The sequence below is a fragment of the Dermacentor andersoni genome, chromosome 10 (genome assembly GCF_023375885.2).
Source record: "Dermacentor andersoni chromosome 10, qqDerAnde1_hic_scaffold, whole genome shotgun sequence".
Lineage (NCBI taxonomy): Eukaryota > Metazoa > Arthropoda > Arachnida > Ixodida > Ixodidae > Dermacentor > Dermacentor andersoni.
This window is the reverse complement of record NC_092823.1, coordinates 107,498,368-107,516,303: the sequence shown is the minus strand read 5'-3', so window position 1 is coordinate 107,516,303 and position 17,936 is coordinate 107,498,368. Positions and strand designations below refer to the sequence as shown.

Here is a 17,936-nt window from a genome sequence, read left to right as displayed (position 1 = left end):
ATGAAATAGAGACGCAATTATCTGTGTATATGAAAACAAGTTACTAATTCATTTTTTTCCAGCGAAGCTGTATATTGCTAGCCGATTCGTCCGTACGTCTGTTGCCTGTGCGCCGAAAGTACCACGGCGCAACCCTATGCGCATGCGCGAGAAAAGTAATGAAACAGGCACTCGATTGGCTGCGCCAGTAGTGACGTCGTCGCTCTCAGTCGCTTTCCGTCGCAGCCGAGCGCGCGCGCAGTAGTTTATCTCCGGCTCCGTAATGGGTAGGCCACGCGTCAAACGTACTCCTGAGGAGCAAGCAGCTTTCGATGAGCAACACCACGATCAGAACCGGGAACGAGCTCGTCTACGCCGTGCCGGTGCTGCAGGCCGGCTACAAGAACAGTCTCGTGCAGCCGAGCGCAAGCAGCAACTGCGTACCGAGGACCCGGCAGCCTACGAAGCCGTCGTGTAATGGAACGTCGTGATTAACCGAGTGATAAACACTGGGGCCGCACGTTTCAGCTTCGCTGGTTAACAATCTGTACGGAGGGCTCGGGCGATGATTTTTTTTCTTTTGTTGCCAATCACCAGACATTACAACAGGAGGCTACACAGAGAACACCAACGGATTTCTCAGGAAGAAACCTTCGCAGTTGAAGAAAAGTGCGTGCTGGTCGGGGATTGAGCCCGGGACCGACGGCTGTCCTGAGCGTTCGCTACCATCCGAGTTAACAAAAACGCTAGCAAACCGTCAGAGTGACGTAGAATTATTCCATGATTCAAAGCACAGAGACACTGAATGCTACTGTCAAGTGGGTTACAATTTTTTTCGTTCATAAACTTCCTCGATGTCGCGGATTTCTCCACAACTGATTTGCAACATTATGTGTATTTCATTTATAGAAACACTCGTTATTACGTCATATAAGACAATAAAAAAGCTGACAGCTGAAAATAATTCAAGAAGCGAACATGCGTGACTTTTCGGTATTCTTCCGACGTCCGATTCTTAAAAGTCTGTAGACATATTCTATGTGTAGTTTTTCTCTCTTCTCTGTAAGGAAAAAGTACGTAAATATTTTGTTACGGCAGTGATATTTGTTTCACCTATTTAGTGTGGAAAATCTTTCAGGAACATGACACAAATAGAAAGAAATTGAAATTGTTCAATTTTTAGCAAAGCTATGGGTATTGTGCAAAATGACGGCGCCAGAGTCGAAAGGTTGTGAATGAACACGTGATGCATTCCTTCAAAATCGCCCAGCTTTCTTATACTTTGTGGGGCAGGAGTTGAAAAAGTTGCAGTTTTTTTCGTCAAACCTTATTTTGCCCGTTGTAATGTTTAAACAAAGAAACATAACTGCACCAAATAAAAAGAAGCTTATCACAGGTGCCGATGCGTCCTGTTCCAATTTGCAGTGTGCGCTGAGAGCTTGATATTCGTAGGTCAAGCTCCTCGAAGTGATCTTCCGCTTCTTTTTCATCTGGCGTACAGGTTTCAGTCAAGTTTAGTGACTCTTTGTTTTTATCCATGAGGAATCTACACACAGCTGAATGTATTATGGTGCTGTATCACATTTTCAAATAACAGTGCCGAACGATTATTTGCACCACTAAAACAAAAAAGTGTGCAATATCCTTGTAAAAAACGCTTTGGGAAACGTATGGTTGAAAACGAGGTGACCACTATCAATCTAAGTTTTAGAAACATTGAGCCCTGCTGGCGCTAAATCTGTACATCGCAAGATGATCTATTACATTGAGCCAATTATAAAACCCATTATACTGACATCGACTGCCTTGCTTATCCAGCACTGTTGCTTAACTCTACCATTACCAACTGCAGGTATGCCAATGCAATAAATAGTGCGAAAACTAGGTGTTAAGAAGAACGACAGTTTTTTTAAGAGATAGATCGAGTTTGAACGCCCACTGACTGAACCATAACTTCCTAGCCGCTAGATTGACATCTGCAAATAGGTGCGCAATGCGGATGAAAAAGGAGAAGGAATATAGAGATCCTACACCATACTGTCAGTGTTAGCATAGGGCGTGAAACAGCTTGAATGAGTGAATTGCTTCCCTACGAGCATTTACGACATTGTGGTGGCCGCATGCATTTAATCATTTATTTATACAATGCTGCGCACTCGTGGTCCAGGCAGGGTGGTCGATACAAATACAAAAGAAGTACAAAAGGAACAGCAACGAAAAAAAGCAACAATAATACATGCTCAGAAAGGTTACTTCACAGTGTGATCACTTGCGTTGATAAGGCAGTTCCATTCACTAATGGTTCTCGGGAAATAAGAAAACTTAAATAGGTCTGTGCGACCAAATATGGGGTTAGAGTGTTTTCATTGTGGTGTGGGGTGGGCCTGCTAGTTAAGGGTGACAAATACTATGATACATACAGCGCTAGCTTGTTTTCCAAGAGTTGGGAAAGAAATTCTAATCGAATTTTTTGCCTTCGTGCCTGTGATAGGGGAATGCCATTTACATGCATTAAGTCAGAAGGCGAGTCTAATGCTGAAAATTTATCAAAAATAAACCTTACGGCCTTTCTCTGAAAACGTTAAAGACAATCAGTGTTGCGCTTAGTATGAGGAGAACAACAGTTATAACAACAATAGTGAAGCATGTAGAGGGAGTGCTAGGTCAGGAGACCTAAACACGCCAAAAGAACATGGGGCAGGGGCTTAGTTACGCTGGAACAAGCAAAAGCTATTTTCTCCTTGCTCCTGCTAGGAAGACCAGTTCTGACGACTCCACTTGCGGTGATAGATGCTTCAAATTTGAGCAAAAGAATCAATTTTCCGTCCTTTACCTGATAAAGGTAACTTCATTGCGAGTACTTACCAAGCAACATGAAATTGCCCCATTGAATGCGTAAACGAAAGTTAGGTGCGTTATTTCCGCTTGCTGAATTTAGCGGAGGGCGAGGAGGCACCGCGACCGGTTCAACCATTATTGAAACGTAATGATCGGAGGAAATTGAACATTCTCAGTTTCGCACTTGTAGAATCCCTTTTTGTCTTTGACCGGCCGCTGTGCGCGCGAAACAAATCAGCCTACGAAACTAGAGCCAAATTTACAACGCTTTTCGTTCATGAGTGCTATTTGCCATGGTAGGCAGAGTGATCTTTGTACGTATACGTAAGTTCTTTTCCCTACTGATATGTTAAAATTGGCTGGAATTTGCTCTTACGAACAATTCTATAGTGTAAGAGGTTGTTGTGGATGCGGGCCCTGGAGCCGAATTCACAAAGCTTGTTGGTTGTAAGTGCTCTTTCATTCCTTCACGTTCCCGCTTTCGCTAGTAGTATGCCTAAGCATACTACTTGTTGACGGCTGCTGTTACGAAAAGATCTAGGATAAGAACGTTTTCGTGAATACGGGCCCTGTTTTGCGAATACTGTTTGATACTTGCCCTCAACAGATATCATGGAAGATGCCTGCGATGGCCTGCCACGCACGGTCCAGCTTCCACCAACCGGTCCCGGCTCGGCCATCATCATGCGTTCCCATCAGGGGGCGCACTACAAGTCTGGCCTCACGTGCAACTTCATCGTCAAGACGTCGAATGACTACCGCATCGTGGTCGTCTTCGAGACGATCCAGTTCCCGGGGACCACTGGGAACTGCTCCGATTCCTTGCTGGTAAAATGAACGCTTGTTTTTAGCGCACAATCGTTTGGTGACTAAGATTTAATTACTAATGACATTTCGGGGAGTTATATGCGCATAAAAGGTTCCCGAAAGAACATTTTCGCTGCATCATTGGTCTCACAACAGTCGCTTGGGGCTGTTCATATCAGATCCGGATCCGCGGTCACTACCTGCCCTAAGTAGATGTATTCCCTTACCATTTCCAGTGCCTCGCTACCTATCGTACCTACCTATCGTATCCGGATCATGACACTAAAATAATCAGAAGAATAAGAATGGGCTGGGGTGCGTTTGGCAAGCTTTCTCAGATCATGAACAGCAGGCTGCCATTATCCCTTAAGAGAATAGTGTATAACAGCTGTGTTTTACCAGTACTCACCTACGGGGCAGAAAACTGGCGGCTTGCGAAATGGGTTCTATTTAAATTGAGGACGACGCAACGAGCTATGGAAATAAGAATGATGGGTGTAGCGTTAAGGGGGGGGGGGAATAAGAAGATAGCAGATTGGCTGAGGGAACAAACACGAGTTAATGACATCTTAGTTGAAATCCAGGAAAAGAAATGGGCAGGCATGTCAGGAGGGAAGATAACCGATGGTCATTAAGGGTTGGGGACTGGATTCCAAGAGAAGGGAAGCATAGCAGGGCGCGGCAGAAAGTTAGGTGGACGGATGAGAATAAGAAGTTTGCAGGGACAACATGGCCACAATTAGCACATGACCGGGTTAGTTGGAGAAGTATGGGAGAGTCCTTTGCCCTGCAGTGGGCGTAGCCAGGCTGATGATGATGACGAAAAGCCCTGTACAGCTAGCGTTGTTGAATCAAGAACATGAAAATCAAGCCTAAGGAATTTGAAAGTTCACATAACAACCCGAGGGGAGCATTAGAGATGAAAAATTAAACAAAATAAAGTGAGCAATATCGCAAGTTCTTTCTCAGTAGCGGGCCGATTTCTTAGCCACTCTCGCGCCCCAGACAAGTGACAGTGCGCATATATTATGCAAATTTAAGCTGTCCCGAATGTCGAACTCGAATGTAATCTTGACTAAAGAAAAATAAAAAGAAACATGCGGCAATAGGTAGTGTTTTCTTCTCAATATATCACACGCGTTCAGTCATACATCTTGTAGCGAGGAAGCATGAAAGGGTCGGTAGCGCATAAAAGAGAACAAGTTCGTTCACCAAAATGAAACAAACCGGCCCGATGAAATGAAAGAAGAAAAACAGAAAGCAAGTCACCTTATGAGTATGTAGCATTTGTTTCCTTCTCATTACAGCTGTCGAACGCCGAACACATCGACGGGCCAATATGTACTTCGGACGTGAAGGAGGTGATCAGCAAGGGAAACGTCATGAATGTCACCTGGAGCACGGGAGGCGGAGAGCCCGCGTCCAACAACGATGGGTTCGAAGCCATCGTCACCGCCTACAAGCGTAAGCTTCAGCATGACCAAGGAAGGACCCTTTTGAACTACAAATAACGTTCAGTGAACTCGACCCAAGAGAAGTGCATTTTTTAAGGAAGAGAGGTGGATGGAAGGAGGAAAGGGGGGGGGGGGGTGTAGCTTAGTGTTTTGCCGTTTATCGGACAAGTTTGTTAGACGCCGGAGGTTTGTTCATGCAAAGATCACGATTCCTTGGCGTGCCTTAGGCATAGCAGGCGAAGAGTCCACTGTGTAAACCTTTTTGCAGCTCGGAGGTTGGAGTAATGGAGAGATGGCACATGATAAAATTTGATTGAAAAGGCAAAGGCCCGATAGCCATTCATCCCGACGACGAGCTCAAATCTGAAAACATGCGAAAATCGGAAGGACAGGTACTGACGTTTTTTGTTTACAACCCTTCACTGGTAAGATGTTTTTACCGATGGGAATTCGATTTGACGGGTCGGTTTCGACGCACCAATGCTGCACGCGGTACAAAGGTAGATCCTGTAGTGCGGAGGAGGAGGGCTCATTTTGCCCCGATAAAAACTCGGGCGCCATGGCACGGTGTCGATCGAACCCTCGACCAGGTGCTAAGAAGCATAACGGCTTTAGCCAATGAACCTTTGCGGCGATGACAGATATTTGCGTTAATAATGATGACTGATTATACCGAAAGTGCGATAAAAAGCGCTTGGAATTCTTAGAATATAACAGCAACATGTACCGATAACATCTGAGAACATGACCAGAATGTCCAGAAGTGACGCAAATTGAACTTGAAGCTGCGTAGAAATTACGCTGCGGACACAATGAACCTAAACACTGGACATACCTGTCACCCATGCGATAAAAAATAAAAAGTTAAAAAGGAAAAGGAAGACCTTGTATTTAAATATCATCAGCCTTGACCTGCCTTGCTAGAATAAGTAATGCTAGATGCGGGTGTCACATCTGTCTATACCAGCATGCGGCCAAATGTATTTTGCTAGTTTCAGGGAACGCATCAAGCATTCGCAGATTTCGGAGAAAGGTTTTGCGTCAGAAGTTTGCGGCACACATTAACTCCTACCCTCTCTCCTTCCGCCAGCGCGCCGGTGGGTTGAGCCATATTTTGCAGGAAGAATGACACCCCGTGACTGTGGGAGGACGGATAATTGGGCGGGTTGCTATGTTACCCTATATCTCACCGCAGAGTGAAAAGATGCGGCCGGAGGCGGAAACATACGACGAGCGCTGACCTGCAACTGCGAGATTTATTCGAAAAGTACATTTACTCGAGCCGTCATCATACGTGACATTAAGGTTTCTTTTTCTTTTCCTTTTCTTTCTTTTGTTTGCTCATTTACGTTGGTGCTGGTGCTGCTCTTAATGTCGCCTTTTGTGGTGTGACTGTTTGCGTTACCGTTGGTAGACAGGGTGTGTTCGGAAATAAGACTTTCATCTTCTGTCGACTAGGACCGTAGCTTGGCGGCGCCGGCAGGCAGAACGGCAGGCAGAAGTTAGGCGTGGTTGTCACGATGGGTGCTGGCTTAGATGTTACGGGAAGAAAAGGAAAGTTGATTACTAAACAAACGATCTTTCATTACTTCGGTCGGAGTTCGAAATGGAGCCACCATCCAGCAACGAAATTTCTACGGATGCGGAAACTGTCGACGCTACATTTTACACGGAAGCACTCAAACACTTGAGAGAGCGAATTCTCCGCGCACTCAGAGAGATGGTCACTGTCTACTTGAATCGTCAATCGCAAAGTAACTGGGAGGTAAGTGCGCAATCGGAAAAGTTACGACATTTATTCGTTATCATAGCGTAACTGTACAGTTGACTGGTAGCTTTAGAATCGATAAAAAAAGAACAAAAATGATACTGGTCACGTCGCCGCCGCCTCGACATAGTCACCTCGTGCGATAAAAGGGTACAGAATGATAACTGATTGTATAGATGGGGTTTGGCGAAAAAAAAAAAAAAAAACGCGTTGTGGTAGCGGTTAGGCTGGAGTTATACGAACGCTTGAAGGGGCGGATGTGCCGAGACGAGTTCTTTCAACGGCACTCAAGAAACGCAAGCTTGGTGAAATGGAGGAAGCGAGGAAGGAACGCTGAACGACAACGGGAAGTATCGTAGTCGGCAGAAGCAACAACGAGAACAGCGACAGGGACGAGGAGATTCACCAGCAAGAACAGGAAAGGAGGTGTTGAGAAGCGGATCGGGAAACGACGTTACAGGGCGATGGCTCGACAAAAAAAAAGTGCTACAGAAATTCGGAGAATTGTCTACTACTGCTACGCATTCTCAGCCTCTGGAAAACGCGATGGGTAGTCATGCGTAGGCTAGCAACATAAAGAAGCAAAAGCGAAGTAACAACCGAGACATGGAATGCTCACACTTAGTAGACAACTGTCAGAACTTCTGTGGCATTTTGAGTATGCCACGCAAAATAGAATTCAGTCTGTTCTGCCATCTAAGCGAACAGCGAGCACAGAAAGTTATTTCGCATAAGAGAACACGGTAACATGAGGCATGGTCTATTATTTTGCGATAAGATGAAGGCATATACTTGTCTAACACTCCAAAGTAAACTTAGTGCTGCTTGAAGTTTAGAACAAACATGCGCCGAATATGAATTCCACGAGAGATCCCAGCAAAAAAAAAAATATACCCAAGTATTTTATTGTCGAGGTGAATTGCACAGGCGTGCTGGAACAGGAAGAGCAGGCGGAAGAGTGCAGGAGAAGTGTGTAACTTAAGTTTACCATTTTAAAAGGGTTGTGAAAGCACAATAGTTGTCTTGGAGATGCTCACATTTATTACGTTTGCTTCCAACAAGTGCATAATATGAATGGTTGCCTTTCGCATGACAGAAATGGCGTCGGAAGTTTCTTTTTTGCTCCCCCGGATCAAACGCGGCTTGAAAAAACACCAACGTGACGCAGTCAGCAAGCACGAAGCATCTGTGGCGCAGCTGGCTTTGAAGGCTAGACAACAGTGGAAGCAGAATAAAAACACAGGAGCATTACGCAGCCTGGACGCCGAGCTCGAAATGCCCTGCTGAAAGGTTTCCTATATTGCTCATTGTTTAGCATAGACAATTTGTGCAGTAAACCAGAGAAATCACTATACCTCAGAGACCATTTTGAACATTATATTGCAAACTATCTCCAATCTTTCTTCAAGTTACCTAGCTAGCAAATACGTGACATATTCGTCGCGCATGTCATGTCAAATACACGCAGGACTGCATGAAAGTAGTTCATTCATGTTTTTACTTCCAGATTCCGAGGAGTTGTAGCTTATTTAAGTTGGGCTATTGTGTCGTCAGAGACGGCGAAAAGCTGCCATGAAGTGCGTTTCGAATACCGCGAAATTATATGAAAATTTAGCATGGGGGAGCCTCAACATGGAACTCCAATGCATTTGTGTTTATACAAAGTTTTCACCACGTAAAAGTTAAGGAGATGGTCACATTGTCACCGTATAGGTAAATGCTGCTTCTGGCATCTAATAGTGGCAGTTAAGCAAAAAAAAAATAAATAACAGGATTTGGGCTTTCGCAATTACAGCGTGGTGCCCAAAGCATGGCGTATGTGACGTGTTTCCGGCTCCGCAATTGCTTCCGGCGCTTGGAGTTAGCAAAATCATGCCCTACAAGATCGGTTTCTGGTACTCACAGACAACAATTGCTGGCCAATTATAGAAACCGACTTCAAGAACGACTGTGTCGCATAGTTGTCTTCGAGTCTCTGGAGGATATAAATCGTAAGTGCTCGGTACTGTGCGGCATACGCTCAGAAAATGCTTATATACGGAATGTGAGCGAACGAGAAAAGCAATACGATATGCTTCCGAAGCAATGAGACAGCATTTTCTCGAGACTGCGCAGCACACAGCAATGTCCGCAAGCAGCAATTCATGTCTCCGCGTATTAGAGAAGGTAATTTCGTTTGTACACGCCGGGCTGGTTCGCCTCGTCAGCATTTCACCATCGGTGCAAACCGGCTTCACAAAAGAGCCCTTTGAACACCCAGAACCGACAATTTTTTTCAAGACTTTCACAAAATTACAAACTCCAGTTTTTTATCTAAGCTATATTATTTTACGTTTGCTTTCACCTTGTGCTTTTCAGTTCACCAGCGCTTCGTTTTTTCTTTTCGCCCAGCATCAGAACCCAAATCACATCAACTTTCTCTTCTCTTGAAATGTCCTTTCGTTTGTGCTGACGTGGACACGCGCATCTATATCCGATCGTTAGAGTCCCTCGGTTCAAAGCATCATGTCGACTCAGATTCTAGTAGGAATCTGGTTGTTGGGTTGCGACTTATCTCCGTTTGTGCCTCGTTTTTTTTGTTTCTGTGGAAGCGCTGCTAGCGGGTTTATTCTCAACGTACCGGATCAATAGCTACCCGACCAGCTTGCCCGTTTGTTGAAAAATGCTTCTTTTAAACTGTACGTTACCCTCCGGAAAAGCAGGTTTCCTTGTCAAGCATCGTTTTCAAACCGATGCTTGTAGTATTGTGCCTAACGAGGTCGCCTATTGACATGTTGTCTTGTTGCATTCAAGCAGGAAGCAAAATTTGTAAACCTCCTTGGTAACAACAAAGAAGCTGCGAACTCTTTAAAAAACAGGAAGGATAAATAAGAAGAGCGGTCAATTTAGATTTAAACAAGCATGCAAGAGGGCACTACACAATGTACGATAACAAAATTGGAACACCCATATTTTACAATCAACACTTGCCAAACCCATTGTTGTCAGACATGCTCGGCATCTGTGGGGGTTCCCGACTACTCACGTTCACGTGAGATTTATGCACGCAAATAAAAGAGAAAGATTATTTGTGTTTACCAAAGAACGCGTGAGGAAGGAGGGCAGGGAGGGCAGGTAAGATGCAGAAGCGATCGTGTACAGAGATTTCGGTGCCAGTTACAATGCGGGTGTTCCGAAATAACACGATAGACTTCCAGTATGACGCGCGCCTCATAAAAACCTTGACGCGTTTAAGCCCATCAAATAGAAATATTACATTTTGCGGCAGTACGTGTTCACACTTATTTAGCTTATAGAAAACTTATCGGAGCACGCTAAAAGCTGGTACGGGCTGCGGGGGTTGGCCAGTTGATGTGACGCCTGTTTCGGGTTCTATATACGAGACCTGACGACGCCAGCCAATTGTCCTATTCACGTAGTATACCACGTGAATAGGACGATTTTCTGAACTGCAACAAAAACGCTCGCCTGCTTAACTCCGTGCTTCAGCTATATGTTTGCTTGAACCTGATAAGCAATGCATTGCCTGATCCATGTGAGCATTCGAACGCATGCGACCACGGCCGGTCTGGTGCCCGCGCCTGCCCAGGCGCCAGATGTGCGCCATCGACTGCCCATGGTGCGGCATGCACCGTGGTGCTATGTGTCTGTAGAACGGGGAAGCGCTTGCGCCGATATAAACGCTGGCTGGAGGGCATAGTGGCTGCGCAACGTTTCCTACACGATATGACTGGTCCTGTTCACTAGCCTGTGAGATATGACGCTGCGGCCGGTATGGGAAACTGGTGCGTCCAGGCCCAGGGTATCGTTATGATTTCTTCCCTATTTACCTTTCTTTTTTTGTTTTTTACTCCGGAGTGCAGCCGAAAGAAGAAAGAAAAGTGTCTTCGGCTCACACTGGTGGCCTTTTTAGGAGCTTTGCATGCATGCACTATCTAGATTTGGGGCTCAACTATGGAACCTCATTTGTAAATGCACACGACCGTCCTGTTATTAGAAAAGTAGCAGCACTGTAAGTATGGTTTTCAGCGTATCGCAACGGGGAGCAGATTAGACGCTGCGCTATTGCGACAGTATTTGCGTCGCATCGGACGCGCAGACTCGACATACTGTGATGCGTGAAAAGTACCTGAGGCAGTGGAGCACATATGCTTGTCCCTTGTCCCCAGTATGACTGTGAAGGGCAGGCATTGATCTCTTCGCTAGCGCCAAATAAAAACAAACCATTCAGTGAAAAAAGGGGGGCGGGGCCCTTGGCAGGACATATCAACTAAGCGAGCGATCAAGGCTCTTTTAAAATATTTAGTTAGCACAGCGCTGGATTCAAGGCCGTGAACGGGTGCTCCGAACACTGCTTTTCCTCGGCATTACTCCTCAGTCTCCTTTCTTTCTTCTCTTCCACTTGCCCATTAATAGAGTAAGAGGCTAGATGACTCTGCGTTTCTCTCTCTCTCTCTGTCTCGCTCTTTCTCCACAAAGCCTCGTTTCACATAGAGCCACAGCATTAGTGTTCGATCCGCATATTTATTTTGTAACCACGTGTGGCATGAAGAACATGCGTAGTCTTTCAGTGCAGGTCAGCCGCAGTGTCAAGATTTTCTGCGAAATAAATTTCTATGTTTTCATGTAGTCATTCTTCGGTTTTGCAAAATGAACTTCAACCGGTTCAAAGCGGGTTGAACCGTTTTTTTTTTCTGGCAGCCGAGTTGATCTTGAACTGAACCGTTTTTGGTAAACCAGAACGAAAAAAAAAAAGATTTCAGTTAGACACTCTGCGCGTCCTTATAGACACGAGGACAAAGGGTACGACGCCAAGCAGACGAGGACAACGTGGTACACAAGATATAGACGGGGGCCAATATGCATGGGAGACATAGTGGCGCCTGTATACGTCGTTTGTGTCTTGCTTGGTCCTCGTCTGCCTAGCGCCGTACCTTTCGTCCTTAAGAGGAAGCTTTAGCTTGGGGGGCTCCTATCTAAATACATGTAAAAGGAGAATTAGTTTTTCTCGGCAACCACTCCAGCAAGTTTGACGAAGTTTGTTCTAGTTAAAAGAAAAACTTAAATTCTAGTGATTGGTGGTGTTAAATTTTTCGTCTAGGTGATCAACTTATTATTAAAGGTTGTCAAAAATTGCAAATTTTCAGAAAACGAAAATATAAAGTTTCAGATACCGTAATTCAGCAATGAAAAAAGATCACAATTCTGTGAGTTGCATATAATAGTACATCTAAAGCGGACAAAATTGATATGTTACACATGAATCTTAAAAAATTTAGTAATATGGACATACAGCTTTTGCAGAACCCTAGTACACAACGTAACGAGCTCGCGTAAGATACAACTTGACATATCAAATTTGTCCGCTTTGAATGTTCCAATATACGCCTTTCACAGAACCGTGATATCTGTGCTTGATACAGAGCTATTAATTTGTAAACTTCGTGCTTCTATTTCTTTCCGAACCTCCAAATTTCTGAAATATTACGCTTCTGACAGTCACTAGAATTTAACTTTATCTCTCAAATGCAACAAATTTCATTAACATTGGTCTAAGGGTTATCGCAGAAAAGCTTTTCTGCGTTTTACATGTATTTGAATAGGCCGCGTCGGAGTCGGGCCCGAGCTAAACCTCCCTCTTAAATCATGAACCAACTGTCTCAGCAACAAGCCTTGTTAAATCCTATAGCCACATTGCGCTGCACATTTCGGCAGCGATAGCGAATTCAGAACACAGAGCCTCTACCGAGATGTAGGGGCGAAACGGGTGGAACTTTTGGGGTGCTATAACGTAAAACTATTCCAAACTTTTCTATTCCAATTCTGCAATCAGCCCACCGCGATTGGTCAAAAACTTTTTGGACCACCCCCCTTCACCTGTCTGTCACGCGACGTCACAAAAACCGCGATAGCTCCCCACCTGATATGACGTGTACACACTGATTATGCATAATTTGACCGAACAAGACAAAAATAGTTACTTCTATTCGACGCCTCTTGACATTAGCCCTCGGTTGTGGGTCCGAAGTTTTCGGGCTGCACCCACTTCACCTGCTTCTCACGCGACGTCACAAAACCGCAAAAAAAAAAAAAAAAAAACGTACCGCGTCAAAATGACGCGTACACGTTAAAGATACATTAGTATGCCGAACAAAAAATTTTCTTCTGAATAGCCGCAGGCTGCCTCGTTCCGAAAGGAATAAAAGATGGCTCCGGCACTGGCTATGGCCGATCGCTCCGGCACTGGCTACTTGCCCCTACCGGAGAGCGTGGGTTTATTTGCGCGCAATAAAACTTTTTGCGTGGCCGTGTAACGTTTTCGAGTACTTTCGACCCGTTTACGGCCTTGTTCTGCCAACTATTCTTTGCTGAGGATCCGTTTCCGCGTCATTCTTAAGCTTCCGTTGCATGCCGCCGCGACTGTCAACGAGCCACCGCAAGCTAAGTAAAAGAAAGCGGACCAATCGCAGACGCCGGCACCAGTCTCTTCATCCGGTTATCGATATCCAAGTGTAGTGGCTCGGCCCCACCGAATACATCTCCACTTGAGCATGCTCCTCGCCTCTTGTGAGCCAATTAGATAAGACAAGCCGCTCAGTGCAGGCAATGTTATTCGTTTTTCAAACAAACAAAAGTGACCTCCTGTGGACGAGGGGAGCATTTGATTGGTTTGTTTCGACAACGTTACGGGTGACCGCCTGATGCTTGCGTCGGCGGTCACGCAAATTTGACGTCAGGAGATTGGAATAAAAACGCATTGAAATAGTATTAGATTATACGACCCTTGATGCATGCACGCCATCGCACCTACGATAGCTTTTCAAAAGAAGAGTTGAGAAAATGCCATATTTCTTTTTTTTTCTTCCTTACTCTCATGATGCAAGTGACATCATCAACCTCAGCCTCATGTTGAAAATTTTGTGAACCCTACCTCGCGCACATCCTCACCTCGAAAAAAAAAAACTACCCTCGTCTGAGTGGCTGCTCTTTGCTACAGTTTCAAGCAAGCCATTAATTAAGTCGTCCCGTGAGATTAGTCTACAAACGGGATTGCCTGCCGTGATTACAATTCTCGAATCGTGCCGCTCTTAAAGGGGCACTGACTCAACCTAAAGGTCGAGCCATTCCGCAAAGTTCGCGAAGCATCCCCTGCACCTGCGGCTTTGTTTTTTTTATTTTGCTACTAGCAGAAAGGGTACTTCTTTTTAACGTGAGAGCCAGACGATGAAGCAAGGCTCATCCCTGCATTTGTGCAATCGATAGGGTGAGCTGCCTATGTTAATTCTTAGCAGCGTACAAGCATAATCCCCGAATTCTTCGGGACGGGCGCCCTTGGGAAGTCAGGTAGTTTAATCACCAGGTGCATGGGGGAATAAGCTTAGCGTACTACACCCCCGCGTAGGGGAATTTACTGAGATTATTTGTATATTATGATGGAGATCACATGCTGGAAGCAAACACTCTTGAAAACATGGCGCGTTGAAACAGGCTCGACCGTGGAGCGAGCGTGCTGTTCTGCTTCGATAAGGATATGCTAACTACTAGTTCTATGCAGTACTACTTGCCGTCAGAAGATACGGTCGAACAAAAAACAAAACACTGTTTCTCTGTGACAATACTGAAGGAAGAGAAACCCGGTCTGGATTTAGAGCTTTCGCCTTTGTGAGCGTTCTTCGCAATTTTGTCGTACCGCGGCTACCGATCCCTTAAGGCCTTGCGCACTATCGCTTTTGTCATCCGTGCAGACGTCTGTGAGCAGGGTGCGCGCTCGAAAATTTGGGAATTGGAATAAAGGTATCGTGCGCATCGGGCGGCTAGAACTCGCTATCTGTTGCAACCAGCGCATCTCGCTTTTGCTCGCGCTTCAAGGCATAATCCAAGAGCATTTCACGAGATTGACTCAACGCACACGTGGGTGAGGAAAAGGGAAACAAGGTGGACGGGAGGCTGGGAAAAAGCGCCAGACATGTTTTCAATTGCTCGCTAGCGACGTCTATTATTATGCAAAAAGCTTTGCCACAGCGGCCGGGACTTGAACGCCGAGAGCTTGTTTGAAGTCGTCTTTGAATACTACTCAGCTTGCTGTTATACTAATCAACTACTCCGCTGCACTTATTCTCGAGAATGAGAGCAACAGCGCGCCGGTATAGATGTTAAGCTAAAACACTCTGTGTTGCAAGTTTTTTATTACAAATGAAGTCCCTCGACCTTGTCACTCTGAGCTCGCCAACCATAAAGCAATTCGTTTTTGTTTGTGCTATAGTCGAGCTTTAGTTGTATTGCCGTGACGTTCTTTTTTTATGTAGCCTTCACTAGACCAGCAAACGCTATCAATGCTTGTAGAGCATCGAACCTCAAGTGCTTGTCCGTGCCTTATCATAGCAAGAAAAGGCAAATTGGAGAATGTTTAATTTGGGAATGGAGTGTACTGATCTGTGGCAGTAATTGGGAAAAACAAGTCCCGGAGCAATGCAAAAGAAGTCGCCGTCACTGGGCCCACTTTCATCGCTGCTGCAGCTCCCAGTCGCTAAGTTCACCTACAGCTAATATCAACAGTTATGTATGAATGAGCTAAGTTACAAGTGGGCTTTGGCGTAGTTTTGAGCTCTATAGTGGCTTCGTGCCAGTGTGGTTCAAAACTTCATTAGCTCAAGCCCATTCAGAATGCGATCTAAGTGACTTCTCTGCTGTTTAGCATTATGAATTGGGGTCCTCCTCATTTAGCCTCACAACGTGACTGTCACCGTCCATCGCCCTCACCATACAACTTCCACGCTCCCTCACCTTTACCAATTTTCCATAGCTGATCCTCACGTCAGCCGCCTCTCGCCACATAGGGGTGAAGCAGATTAGGATGAGGAGGCTCTCGTGAGGACGCTGTCGTGTATACCTTATCTACCCTATCTTTTGTATTTTGTTGAATATCGTTGCTTTTTCGTTCTTTGTGTAGCTCGCGTGTGTGTTTATGTACGGAAAAGAAATTGTTCATGCCCGTCTGCTAGGCTCTCGGCTGAGAGCAGCAGTATTGCAAAATAAATAAATAAATGCCCACGTCTGGTCACAAGGCGAGATTGTGCGAGGTATACTGAAATATCAGAGTTAAAAAGCAGCACTTGCCTGAGTATGTTCGCGATCGATATCAGACCGAATCACTAGTACTCCCGAGCTTCGGCTTGGCGTAGCTTGATGCACAATGTTCAAACGAGCACAATGCTCAAACGAGCGGTGAAGCACAACTTAACAAGCTATGCGGTCGGGATAGTTGGTGTCGTTCTATGGTAACAGGCAGCGCGAAACCGGTAGGGACATACAGGACAAACACAGCAAAAGCTGTTTTCATCCCGTGACCCTGTCACTTTAGCATCACCTGTTACCATTGAAAATGCGTTTTTTTTTAATTCGGAATGTCGTTTCATTTTATTATCATGCCTGGCGGTCTATGCCGTAGAAGAGCCTTAGTGCCCTCTGACCAGTGCAAGGTGCCCTCGCCAATAACAGCAGGGTTTTTTGTAGTTGTGTTCTCTTCGGCTACACATGAGTTCCTGTGCAGAGATGGAGGCGTAGCGCACCTCGGCTACACCACACGCCTGTCCCATACAACAAGAAAAAGAGATATTTTAACGCAATAGCGTTAAGGACCCCATGTCAGAGAAAATCCGGTGACGGGCCCGGCGACGGCGGAGTTCTGCGTGAGAGAAAATTTCCGTATATATTTTGGTATATGTGTATGCCACTCCTCGCTGTATGACATGCGGTATATGCGGGTTATATTGCAGCAGCATCGTATCCCTAAAGTTGCTCGTACCTTGTCTTGTACCTCGTACCTTGGCTCGACAAAGTTATTCCTCGGAATTTGAAAATGACAGCCCACAAACAAATGTAATGAAACAAAACACCGATACCGCGTGCCTTTTATATTAAACCTTCTCAGGCGTAAATATTGAAAGAGCGAAACAAAAACAAAAACCTGAAAATGATACAATTTTTGGCGCTACTCTGCGCTCCCTCCGGGATCGGCGCACGCACGAGACCGCGTTTCTCTAAAAGCTCGCGTTCGAGCGTAGCGTTCGCCGCCCAGCGTTTGCCGGTAAACATTACGCTTAGATACGCTGCAGTTGACGGGAAGTGAGAGAGAGAGAGAAAAAAAATTTTATTTTTACGCCAGCGTCCGGCGCTCAACCCTGGTCGGTCAGCTACCAGTCCTCACCCAACACGTCTCTGACGCGCTGGATAAGCACCGGCAGGAGAATGTTAGTTGCATGGGGTGGTGGAGTGAGCCAGTCCGTCCATGACCGTGGTTTGATGTTAGTGGGAATGTTAGAGAGGGCTGACTGCAGTTTGGGTTGAGTGTGAGGGCAATGCCATAGACAATGTTCTAGGGACGGATATTCCATGCATTTCGGGCATTTCGGTGGCCCAGATAGGCCTTGAATATAGTGACGGAAAAGAGGAGTCACTATTGAGCTTGTTTGAAGTCTTCGGAGAATAGCGCTGTCTTCTCGCTAGAGGTTAGCAGGAGGAGTTATAAAGGCGACGGCCTTGGCGCGAAGTTGCTTTAAAAGTGATGTGCGCTCCTTGTGCAAAGTCTTTTTGTGTTCCCTTGGGTTAAATTCGGATGGCCATAGGCATGGGGGACACGGAAAACTAACTACGCGGGTGAGCTCATGAGCTCGGGAGTTCCCCCCCATGCCTTGGTGCCAAGGTATCCACTGCAAGGTAACACAGAGCGAAGGGTGTGCATCCAAGTGACATTGAAGTAGGCTGTGTATATGCTCAGGTAGCAAGTTGTCGCGAAACATGCGGCATGCATCTTGGCTATCGGTGCGAATTAAGATGCGTTGGGTAGGATGATGAGGCCGGGTGACTGCTTCGAGAATAGCAAGAGCCTCGGTGTCGGATGGGTCGGGGACTCCTATGTGTGCGTTTACATGCTCGTCATCAGGGCCGACTACAGCAGTTAGACATCTACCCTCCGAGTGACTAGCGTCCGTATAATAATACGTAGTGTCTGGTAGTGGGTTTTCCCTATTTATTAGTTTGACTAACTGGGAGCGGCGAGCTTCGTTCTTGTGCGGCTGCATATGTTGTGG

General features: G+C 45.7%; 1 protein-coding gene across 1 annotated transcript in view; it reads left to right on the top strand.

Annotated features, from left to right (window-relative positions):
• Nucleotides 1–17,936, top strand: part of LOC129387935 (uncharacterized) — a 46,038-nt gene that overhangs the window by 5,382 nt on the left and 22,720 nt on the right. Inside the window, exons 3-4 of the mRNA XM_055077764.1 lie at nucleotides 3,425–3,645; nucleotides 4,932–5,088. Coding sequence (XP_054933739.1) covers nucleotides 3,425–3,645; nucleotides 4,932–5,088 — 378 coding nt within the window. The remainder of the gene's footprint in view (nucleotides 1–3,424; nucleotides 3,646–4,931; nucleotides 5,089–17,936) is intronic.